Source organism: Chlorocebus sabaeus, chromosome 26 (assembly GCF_047675955.1).
Source record: "Chlorocebus sabaeus isolate Y175 chromosome 26, mChlSab1.0.hap1, whole genome shotgun sequence".
Lineage (NCBI taxonomy): Eukaryota > Metazoa > Chordata > Mammalia > Primates > Cercopithecidae > Chlorocebus > Chlorocebus sabaeus.
Window position 1 is genome coordinate 35,565,315 of NC_132929.1, and position 12,124 is coordinate 35,577,438.

At 49.0% G+C, this 12,124-nt stretch overlaps 1 protein-coding gene across 1 annotated transcript; it reads left to right on the forward strand.

The window, feature by feature from the left end:
* Positions 1-7,495: 7,495 nt before the first annotated feature.
* FOXB1 (forkhead box B1) lies at positions 7,496-10,670 on the forward strand. The gene is made up of 2 exons (XM_008016397.3): positions 7,496-7,818; positions 8,094-10,670. Exon 2 carries the CDS (start codon positions 8,151-8,153, stop codon positions 9,126-9,128), a length of 978 nt encoding a protein of 325 aa, XP_008014588.1. The 5' UTR covers positions 7,496-7,818; positions 8,094-8,150; the 3' UTR covers positions 9,129-10,670.
* The last annotated feature ends 1,454 nt before the right edge of the window (positions 10,671-12,124 follow it).

The following is a 12,124-nucleotide window of genomic DNA, read 5'->3' on the forward strand; positions in this document are numbered from 1 at the left end:
AATGCCCTGACAATCCCGGAAAGTTTGCGCTACTGGGAATGCTTCGAGTCAGTTTGCAGACCTAAAATCTGGTGTTCATACCTGTGCTGGAATTGAAACTGTAGGCTGAGAAAAAGGGCGGGAGAAGGAGGGTAGAGAGGGAAAGGTTAGCGGGAATGAGAAGGGGTGGGGAGAGGGAGGGAGAAAGTGGGGGAGAGGGAGGGAAAGGAACGCAGGGAGCAGGGGTCTATTTTGGGGGCGTCGGTAAGTCCTTGGGGCAACCTGGTTTTCCCCTGCTGACAAGCTGTGTCAGTTAACTGCAACCCACCAAAAGTCAGCCAACAGTCTCCGCGCTGCTAGAGCGCCCCAAGCAGAGGCCGCGAGGAGGGCCAGGGTGCACCACGAGGAGGTTGGCACCGTGCGCCAACCCGCGAAGCGGCGCGCTAGTCCCAGGTGAGCCAGAAATGAACGGAAGGACTGCCGCAGCGGGGCGGCGAGCGCCAGGCAGCACTGCAGGCCCCACCAAGCCCCGCCCCCTAGCCATTCTTAGCGGGGGAGGCCAGTACGGATCAGCCGCTTTCTTCCTTTTCTCTCTTTTTCAAACCCGCTTTGTGGGTGGCAACTCAGCGGGGGACCCATGGAGACAAGAAAAGAAAAAGCAGAGAGAAAGAGGGAGAGAGGGAGAGAAGGAGAGAGGGAGAGAGGGAGAGACAGAGAGAGATCAACAAATAGTTTTTAACCTTCCTAGGAAAACATCGAGTTATTACATCTGAAAGCTGTTGTGGTCTTCAGCTAAACCTGCTTCTGCCATTAAGAAAACACATACTACACACGTTTACCCTGGTTAAGCTCTCCTCCCTGGTCAGCCTGAACAAACAAAGCAGAAGCGCAGGGTTTAAAGGCTGAAGATCTATAGGTTATCCGGTTTCAAAACAAATTAAAGCAGAGGCATCCACCAAAAATATATATATAATAGATGCAAAATATTCTTCATTTCACATATCTGCAGTTGCCCCCCAATCGATTTTATTCCAATTTATTAGCAAAGCACATTTTAGCCTACTGTCCAGGATTTACGTTAATATTCTATTCAATCAGTAACTTATTTTTCCGAAATCGTACATTCAAAGGAGCTTAAAACCGTCTTCCCACTTATTGGAAGCTTTAAAACACTTTATAAAGCTAAAAAATCACTTTCCTGTTGCAGCTTTTCCAAAATTCCTCCCCCCAAAATAACATTTTAAGAGTGGGTGCCCAGCCAGAAATACTAATTTTTTTTTTAAAAAAAGGAGCAAACCAATAATTTTTAACAAAGAAAATTAATATGAACAGTATAGGATGATTTTTCTCTCCCTCCCCACTTAAAAAAAAAAAAAAAAAAAAACCCTTTGCTCCACCCCGCTATTAAACAAAACACAATACCTTTCTCTGGGTGGTACTGCACAGAAGTTGATTCAGTTTTGACAATGTTGTTTAGCTATCATTTGCTATTTTGAATGAATGGGAGCAATCCCCCCTTTTACAACATTTGTTTCCTATTATGGAGAGGTGCAGCAGTTGAGGGCAGACATGTGAAAGTGGCTGTTTGATTCTCTTTTTCATCTCCCTGACCCTGCTTTTGTCCCTTCTCACCCTGGGAATGTCACGCCTCGCTACTTCACTTTGAGATGCTCCAGAAAGTGGCTTTGTTATTCCCTTTTAGACATACACGAAATTGTTCTCATTCCCCCCGCTGTAAAAGATACTTCACATCGGGACTCGGTTCACAAGTGCAATGCAATTTGGCTTAGTCCAACCTTTGTTCTGCTTGTACAAATGAGCGAACAGTGCACACATTATACAGTTGATCTACTGCTGTCTTAACCCCAGAGTTAGGGGCTGGGAGAAAAGCAAGTTAATCCCTTCAATACCAAGGTGGCTTTAGCAATATTTCCTCCAATAATAATAATAGATTTGAATTGCTTCTTCTGTTTCACACAGTACAGAGCAAAACTTATGGGGAGGGTTTAGCAACAACACAAAAAGCCTTCCACCAACCTTTTGCAAATAACTTTTTAGACAAATACACTTGTGTGCATGGTAATGCCCAATTTAAAGCTATGCAACTGTTTGTGCAAAGGAGGGATTTGATTTGGAAACAAAGATTTTAAAGCCTTGAAGTCTCAGAACAAATCACAGCCAAGCAAACATCAAATGGTATTTAGCAAAGCAATTCCAAAGAGAGGGCATTGTGCTGAGCAGGGAAAGAGTTGTTTTCACAGGCAGGCATTGAAATTGCTTGCTCACTATGATGGGGGAGGGGGAGGAGGAGAGCGGGTGGCACCTCTTGGGGGTGGGGATCAAGCTGCACCAGCACCTAATTCTGGCTACTCTTTATTTTATGCTTGAGGTAGAGGGGAAACTGGGCCTTCCATGCTCTCCAAACTGCAGCAACTGCTTGGGATATACTATTAAAATGTGTGGGGTGTTGCCTCTCCCTTTACCTCACTCCTAAGTGAAGCACAGATTTAACTCTAGGTGCCCCAGCCACAGCTAGAGGCCCTATTCACCGCTGGACAAGTTATTCTGGTGGCGGCTAAAAATTGACACCCTTGAAGTTGAGCCTCCCAGTTTGGATGGGAGTAAAGGGTGAACAGGAGGTGGAGACTCTTGTCTTAGAACCCCGCAAGATTGGGCCCGGAGGGGAGATCTAATTATGGCCAATATACTACTTGTCAAAGGTTTTTTTGTTTTGTTTTGTTTTTTCCTCTCTGTGATGAGTTAAGGTCCAAACCCCTGGTAGCCCAATCACCAACGGATGAAATAGCTGGCTCCAAAGTTCCCCGGCAGATATTCTTCCCCATTACTTGGAAAAAGTCTGCTCCTGCGGCAGCACAGTGCAGGGGTCGCTGGCTAGGATAGAGAGTGTGGGTGGGTACGGAGTCCTTTCACTGCCCGTTGGCAGTTGGCACCAGAGCGGAAAGTGTGTCCCCTCCCCCGCCTCTTTCCTTTGGGCAGTTTGATTTCCCGCCAGACTCAGTCAGAGTGGCCTGAAAGAGCGGGCTCAAACTCCCGGGGCAGTCGTGGGAGAGTCGTAGCGGATAGGTTTCCCCTGACACGCGCCGAGTGCTCGTCTCTGCACCCCCTACCCCCGCCCCCAACCCGAACCTGCAAGTCGATGTTGTCCGGTGAACCCGGGAGAGGAGAACTTTCTGAGCTAGTTCCCTCTGGTCCCAAAATCCAGCAAGTTAAAGCCAGGCCTTGCGGTGTTGGGGGGTTGGCGAGGGAGGCGCACAGATACCGAGAACAAACAGCCCCCAGGACACTCAGGATGGCAATTTTTAAAAATTGACCACTGACAGGCTGAGCGAGTTTGTTTTAGTGCTGAATACCCCGGGAATGAAATCCTTTTAAAAGGGAGGCTAAGTCGTTTCACGCCACCAAAGTGCAGATTTGAAGAATGACTGATGGGACAAAGAGGCGCGATGCGTTAGCGCGGGTTCCCAGAGCGAGCGCAGCACTGGGGCAAATTCGGGAGGCGGCCTGGAGAAGCGGGGTGGGGCAGGGGAGACTCTCAAGGCCCTAAAACCTGAAATCGACGGCGCACCAGCCTTCGACCCTCTCCCTCAGCACATTTCACTGTCAATTTGGTAAAGAAGATGCAAAAAGGAGAAGGGAGAGAAGAAAAGTATAGCGAAGAGGAGTGAAGGACCGGAGTGCTGTAGGAGAGGGGAAAGAAGGAGAGGGAGGGAGACACTCAGATTGAGGAAACGTAAAGGAGTTCAGGGAGACTCAGGGAGAAAGAAGAGGACCGCGCAAAGGAAGGCTTAGCCGAAACGCTCCAGGCAGCGCAGAGTTCATTTTCCAAGTGGGGACGACGGGTATTGTTTTTGGCACCTAGGAAACCTTCAGAAGCTGCCGGGTACTTTCCCTCCGCCTCCCGTCTATGTTTGGTAAATATTAACAAACCAGGGCGCGTTATTTTCTGGAGTGTGCATGGAGGGGCTGGCGGGGACTAGGGACAGATTTCCTCTCCTGGAGCCCCCGCCCCCCAAGCGCCAGCCCCACCCTTCACGCACACACACACCTGCTTGACAACAGAAGGAATCAAAATCAATATTGTATTTGTCACCCCTCTGTCTCCTTTTTACTCCCTCAGCAACCCGGGTGCCACTGAAGCGAATTGTGGATTTACGGAGGGAAATTAGCATAAATTATTACGAAATCTGTAGCCGTGTGTGGTCCAGCTTGTGGGAAAAGAGGCTATTGCGAACTCTCCAAGCAGAAAGGTGGTCGGTGGTGGGCTCTGCGGAGACGATGAATGGCTATTGCACGAAAGAGATTTCCATTTGGTTTGCACATGGGTATAATTGACTTATGTGTATTTTATACAGTTTTCCCAACAACTCGCTAAGCCTCCGGGTCGGATGTGCCTCCCCCCAACCCCCACCCCCTGTTTGCTTTGGGTTCTGCACAATAGACTCTGATGCACTTTTCAAGATTTCTGGAAAGTGCTCCTTCCCTCCTCCTTTTCATAATACCAGTCTTAAAATGCTGTCAATAACATGCAAATCCTCCCTCCCCGCCCTGGGCTTTGTAGACCTCCAGCAGAACCAAGATAAAACTTTGTAGCAAAGCCCAAGTTTTAAATGTGTATCTCACAACTTCTCTCCTCATCCAAGGCAAACTTGTGCTATTAGGCTCGGTTTACTTAAGTAACCCTGGTCGTGTGCAATGTGCGTCAAACTCCTATCTCCACACTAGCCAAACTTTAAAGATTCATCAGACACAAATTCCTACTTGTATTCTCGCATGTTCCAAACTTGGGGGTGACAACTTTCCCGGGGAGATAGACAAAGATTTATTCCAACTTCGGTCCTTTTTTTTTTTTTTTTTTTTTTAACCCGAACGTTTTTACTCTTAGAATTTAGTTAATCTCCTGTTTACTCTGAGCAATGATTTCGACAGGCATACAATGGCCTCTTTGCAGGGCAACAAAACGCCAATTGTTAAAATAAAACACTTCTCTCTCCTTATTCCCCACCCTCAACACGCACCCATGCCGGATAGAAAAGAATCTTCTGACTGTCAATGGGCGAACGGAGGAGAGCTTTCACTCCTATCTACATCCCGAATCCAGTCGCCCATGATATTTTATCTGTCTACATATCAGTATGAACAGATGCACATATTTACTGAGAGGATGCTAAAAATTCTTGGGGGTGTCTACACTGGTACCCTTCCATCGCAGGAGCGCTCCTGCCTTGCCCACAGTAACTGTTTTGTACCGAGGCCAGCTGTACTCGCGAGCAGGAAAGCCGTGGACCAGCGCCTTTCCATTCTGGGAAACACCAGCCTTGCCCACTATTCCTCATCACGGATCCCCCAGGCTCCCAGGCTCTTTGGACTTCCCAGCTCCTTCCTCCCCCGGACCTTCGATTCGAATGTGGCCGCATCAAGTAACCCCCCAAACGCCGCACCTCGTTAAGACCTGAAGCGCGAGTAGCTGGGACGAGTACGGCTGCCTGCGGCCAAAGCTTGGCGGAGGTTCCACCCGAGTCCAAGTGGTTTATCTGCTGAGAAGGGCAATACATTTATCTGCCCTTCTCGAGTCAAACACCCAGAGACAGGTCAACATCCCTCCCCCCAGCCCCTCGCACCCATCTCCTCCTCCCGGTTATTTTTTTCCGAATTAAGAAGGTGACATTATTCTTTTCTTCAAGCACTTCTGTTAATATTGAAAAACGTGCGCTTGCATCTCAAGCGAGGCAGCCCAGAGCTAGAGCCATTTCAATATTAATGAAATTGTTTAATCTCCTAAATTCATCGTGTTTAAGTTACGTTTTGGTGAGTTATTGACCGCCTCCGAAACTGTAGTTAATGAAGTTGTGTGTGTGTGTGTGTGTGTGTGTGTGTGTGCATGCGCGCGCCGAAAGATCTTTTTTATGCTAACCCCAAACAGCTCCACTAATAATGCTCTAATATCACTTAAAGTGTTGTGCTGAAACTTAACACCCAGGATTCTCTACGACCACCACTTCTAGGAAAAAAAAGTTCTCACATTTCTGGACTTTGAAGATGATTCTGTGTGGTCTGTAGGTATTGAGTTTTTAACAACCCAGTAAAATGAATGTCTTTTAAAAACCTTAAAGGTCGGAGAACGTGAAGAAACCGGTGGGAACTCCTGGTGTGTACTCATAGAGTGCATGCATGCAGGCGGGGTCGACTCACTATTTACTTCATAGCAATTTGATGATGCTGATGACGACGGCAGCGACGACGATGAGGATAATGACAGTAATAATGATTCATTCATCCCTCCCAAGGCGAATCCGAGCCGAAGGGAGCCTGCTGCTCGCACCAGGCGGAGTGACCCGAGGCACACTGCCCCCTTCCCAAAAAGGAAAAATCTATGGTTCTTTCCCCAAGTTGTAGAAGATACTGCTGTTTTAGTGGGATCGCAGGCAGCTTTTGCTACACTCTAAATCCTAAGTAAGTTCTCCATACAAAAAAAGCGGGGGTGGGGGAGTGAGTGGGGTGGGAGGGTTGGGGAGGGGAGTTCCGGCTGTAAAATGAAAACTTCCAGGATATGCCTGAGTTCTAAAGTTTCAAACCACCTGGGAAAAGCGAGAGCCCCTGAGGCTTACCTGGTGATAAACTGTATCAAACTCAGGCCCTCCCCAGGTCCGCACAACATTTGCCCCAACAGCCCCTGAGCCTCCGTCCTGTGTCCAACCAAATTCCCGGGGGACTTTTAAAGCAAATACCTGGACTTTTCGCCCAGATACACTATTTTAATTTTTAAAAATTTGATCAATACAGTTACATTCAAAATGGGCTCTTACATGGGGATGTCCAATCACATTTTGAAAATATTTTGTGAATTCCATCACTTTTTCAAAGCTACACACCTAACTAAACAGAGCTGAAGCAGTTTCATAGGAAGGTCAAGTCAAATTTCGACCTAACTCCTGGGGGACTAGGGGGCAAGGGTGTGTTTTCATTATTACAACCCATGCAAACAACCCCGGGTAGGGCTAAGCGCAGGAAAAGGGTCGGTTTCAGGGGAAAGCCGTGCCTAAAGTTACCTAACAGATACAAACCGGATACAACGCAGAGGAAACAGAATACCCCAGCCAAGCAATTTCCATGTCAAACATCATCTGCGCGGCTGCTCCATCTGTGAATGTGAGTGGTCGCCTGGCTCCCTGCTCCGCGGCGGCCGCCTCCTCATACCTTCACACGGCGCACACCGGCCGGCGCGTCCTGCTCGCTGCCAGTGGCCGAGGTTCTTCCCCCTCGCCCAGTCTTGAGCTGGAAGTAATTCCTATTGGCCAAGGTGTCCATGTAAATAGGTGTGAAAGAAACCAGAGCTGGCCGGGCTCTCCCTTCTCGCTCAGTCCCCTCCCTCTGCAGCCCCCGCTCCCCCTCCTCTTCCTCCTCCTCCCAAGGCGATTGTCATATGATAGCTAAGAAGTGGCACATTAATGAAGCGCCGCTACAGGGGTCTTTTCTGCTCCTGTCACCGCTTAAAACTATCAGATGGTTCGAGGGAGGGCATGGAGGCAGCCACCTAGCTCAGCCGAGACACGGAGCCCACAGTAGCGCCCTCCGGAGCCCTAAGACCTTCGCTGCCACCATCCGCGCCGGGAGTCCTCAGTGGAGCTCGGCCGCCCGCAGGACGCTCCAGGAGCGTCGCGGACCGGGCGGCGCGGGACGCTGCGGGGCTGAGCTCAAGAGCCCAGGTTCGCGCCGAGTCCAACCGGACACGGACGCTGCGCGCGGAGTGCGCGCCGAGAGAAAAGCGGCGCGCTGCGGCGCCCTCCCGGATGCGGACGCGCAACTTGAAGCAACTTTAAGGTGAGCAGCTCTCTGTTCCGTCCCTGCACCCCGTTCTTGCCCCAGGCCCGACTTACTTCGCGGCTATCCTAGCGCCGTTGGCCCGCTTCCCCTCCTGCGCCCCCTGGCTGGGTCCCACTAAGCCCGCAAAGTTGCTGGCTAAAGAGCGCGGGCGCCGGCTGATCGAGCGCCGCAGCCCCTACCCCCAACCCCCGAAGTCTGTTACTCGGCCTGGCTGACCCCGCCGGTGTCTCTGTGCACCCATGCTACCTCCTCTTATTACCTCCCCCTCCCAGATCGGAGTAGTCCGCCGGCCCGCGCGGACCCAGAGCAAGAAGAGGGCGAGGAAGAAGATGCCTCGGCCCGGCCGTAACACGTACAGCGACCAGAAGCCGCCCTACTCGTACATCTCGCTGACTGCTATGGCCATCCAGAGCTCTCCCGAGAAGATGCTGCCGCTGAGCGAGATCTACAAGTTCATCATGGACCGCTTCCCCTACTACAGGGAGAACACGCAGCGCTGGCAGAACAGCCTGCGCCACAACCTCTCCTTCAACGACTGCTTCATCAAGATCCCGCGGAGGCCAGACCAGCCAGGCAAGGGTAGCTTCTGGGCGCTGCACCCCAGCTGCGGGGACATGTTCGAGAACGGCAGCTTCCTGAGGCGCCGCAAGCGCTTCAAGGTGCTTAAGTCCGACCACCTGGCGCCCAGCAAGCCAGCCGACGCGGCGCAGTACCTGCAGCAGCAGGCCAAGCTGCGGCTCAGCGCGCTGGCGGCCTCGGGCACGCACCTGCCACAGATGCCCGCTGCCGCCTACAACTTGGGCGGCGTGGCGCAGCCCTCGGGCTTCAAGCACCCCTTCGCCATCGAGAACATCATCGCGCGGGAATACAAGATGCCTGGGGGACTGGCCTTCTCCGCCATGCAGCCGGTGCCCGCTGCCTACCCGCTCCCTAACCAGTTGACTACCATGGGCAGCTCGCTGGGCACCGGCTGGCCACACGTGTATGGCTCAGCCGGCATGATCGACTCGGCCACCCCCATCTCCATGGCGAGTGGCGACTACAGCGCCTACGGCGTGCCGTTGAAGCCGCTGTGCCACGCGGCGGGCCAGACGCTGCCCGCCATCCCCGTGCCCATTAAGCCCACGCCGGCCGCCGTGCCCGCGCTCCCTGCGCTGCCAGCGCCCATCCCCACCTTGCTCTCGAACTCGCCGCCCTCGCTCAGCCCAACGTCCTCACAAACAGCGACCAGCCAAAGCAGCCCCGCCACCCCCAGCGAAACGCTCACCAGCCCGGCCTCCGCCTTGCACTCGGTGGCTGTGCACTGACCCGCAGGAGCCGACGCCCCCTCTCGTTCTCCTCCCCACCACCTCACTCGCCTTCCCTGGCTCCCAGCCCTGCCCGCCGCAACCTGGAACCGCCACCCTAACTTATCCCTTTCACCTTCGGCCAACCCGTCTTGCCCCAAGAGAACTTTGTTTTGGACCCAGGAGCCAAAACACAAACTTGCAGATGGGCCGGGAGGCGCGTAGGAGTTGTCCTAGTCCCCACGTCAGGGAAGGTCGGGGCCACCTGAGCCGAGCCATCCCCTCCCTGAGGCCCCGAAACCCCCTCCCATTTGACTGGCGGGGGAAATCCTGTCACCCCCTCTTCGCCGAGAAAAGCGCGTCTTCCCTCCGCCCAGATCGGCGGAGCCCCGAACTCTGCGCAGTTTCGAGACTAGAGAAACTGCCTCAGATGTTTCCAGGAACAGATCCCCCCCACACCCCCTCCCCGCGAGGGCTGCAACTGCGCAGGGGAGGGCCGGATCTCTTTACGTCTTGGAAATCTGCGGCAAAAGGAGCCACTAATCTTCCTACCCCACTCGCCTCCGCCCATCCGGCAGGGGCTGGGCAGACCACAACTTCCCGGGGTTGCGGCCCTGCCTCCTGGGCTTCTGCGGAGATTTTGTTGTTGTTGTTTGGGGTTTTGTTTCCTTCCAGAGGCTCCAGGCGCTGGGAGTTAGGAAAGAGGCTGCCAAGCTGAGAAGGCGACGCTTGTCCTCACACAGCAAAACAAAACTAAAAGTAACCTTGTATTGTTTACAAAGCGCCCAGTAATATGTAAACAATGAACTTGAATCTGCCTTGCTAGGCCGACGAATGGGCAAAGCCCACATTATAAGTACCTGTTGTAATGTGAATGTTTACTCTTCATTTCTGGCCAGGTTTAGGGGAGGGAAGTGGGGATGGGAAAGTTAATTGGGATGTTAACTTTCCGATTACTTAGAGACCTTTTTAGCTATTTATTTTATTGTTGGAAAAAAAGAAAGAAAGAAAATGAAATAAGCCCAAACCAAGAAAGCATCAAGGGCAACCCGGGAAGAACTTAGATAAGCTGACTGATAACATGAAGGGATGTCACCGGATAGCTCTCCCACGGACAAGTCTTTCTGTTTGCTACCAGAACTTTTCCAAGAAGCTAAAGGGCTGCAAAGAGATGTAAATACTTGTGAATAGGAATGATTATACACTGTGTAAAATGCACTTTTGTTTGTCGTATTCCTTTAGACTCTTAGATAATTGGCTGGAAAACGAACTGTTGTTCTGGTGTGACCTGCTTAAGTTAAAAAAAAAAAGTTGTAGTGTCATCAGAGCTGTAAAATTTTTACCTATCATTTTTCCCTCCCTGTGCAGAATTAGCATGGCATTTTAAATATTGATGTTCTTGTTCCCAGCATGCCTGTTTTAAAACAAAGGATTTAAAAAAAAGGGGGGGGGGTGTCTACATTAAATTATGACCTAGTCCAAATAATATTTTCTCATTAAAATATGTAAATTCAAATTTTAGTTTTGTGTGTTTTTGAAGAGTTGCTACAAATAATAATTTTGCAAAAGATGGATGTAATGCTTCCCTAAGCATGCTTTCTGCAATACACCGAGTAATTTGCCTTTTTCATATCATATTGTGAAAACAGTCAAACCTTTTATGCACTTGCAGATTGTGGGAGAAATTATTCAGACAGAATTTTGAAGGTATTTGTGTATAGGGAAAAAGGAAACAGACTATTTCTATTACAGATCAGGTACACAGGTGCAATGTTGAAAAAAAACCTGTCTTTGAAACAATAAGTACTTTATATGTATTTTGTCTATATTAAAATATACATTTTATGAAATATAGCACTTATAACGCTTATGTAGAAATCAGGTAGAAAATATGGAGACTTAAAAAGTAAAAACAGACTTGCTTACTCAATGCTTATATTCTGATGCATCTTATTTAGTGTGAGTATTCAGTTCCTTGCTCCTTTAAATTATTGCAGTTGTTAAAATTTTTTAAATAGAAATTACCTAAAGGTTCACCTTCATGTCAAGATACCTGTTCACTTTGAACTGAACAGATTTCTTTCACTCCTTCCTCTGAGAAATTAATGCTTGATGCACTTATTTTAAAGATATGAATGAATTTACTTCAAACGCCTGACTTGAAGTATTTGCTTTTCTTCATATTTTTGCAGAGAATTAACATTTGCCAAGAATTTATGGCTCAAGGCTAACTGACACTTTCTTGAAAGGGTCACAATATTTCTAGAATGAGATGTGTATTCACCTAATGAAGTTACAAGGCAAAGAGAAACTTAAATGGTGATTAACACTTTACTGTGTAAAATGATTAAACAAGAGACCCTTGTGCAACACAGAGAAACCCACATAGAAACTACAATCACTGTACTTCATAGGAGGATCCTTAGCACCTGCAACCATTATATATTTAGAGGACTACCTGACAAACAATTTAGGATTAATGCAAAAGGTAATTAATCCTGTTCTGACCATTTTTTAAAAAGAAGGATCCCACACACAGCCAAAAAAAAAAAAAAAAAAAGGTGGAAAATAAATGAATCATTGGACTGATTAAAATGCATGAAGCTACTAAAGCTCGTCAAACAGGGGACAACTAAACTCATTCATCAAGCCCAATTCACAATTATATCAACAAGATCAGCTAAAGAAAGCCTGGAAAACTTAACCACTCCAGGCTAGAAAACTCTTAAAAACTTTGTTCTCAACAAGAAATCATATACTTTAAAAAAAAAAAAAAAATTAAATACGTTTTCAGTTGCCTGCAAAAGAAAATTAAGGCCATCTCTGGAATACGCTAATCTCATCGAATTTGGTAACATTGAATTCAAGCTGGGGGTGAAGGAAGTATAAAGGCCTAACATGGGCCTCAAACATTTTATAAATCTTCAGCTTAGACAAATGCTCCCCTTATAACAGGCACTAGAATTCAGAGATAAGTGATGTGTACACACACACATTTAATACCTACAGGTAAATAA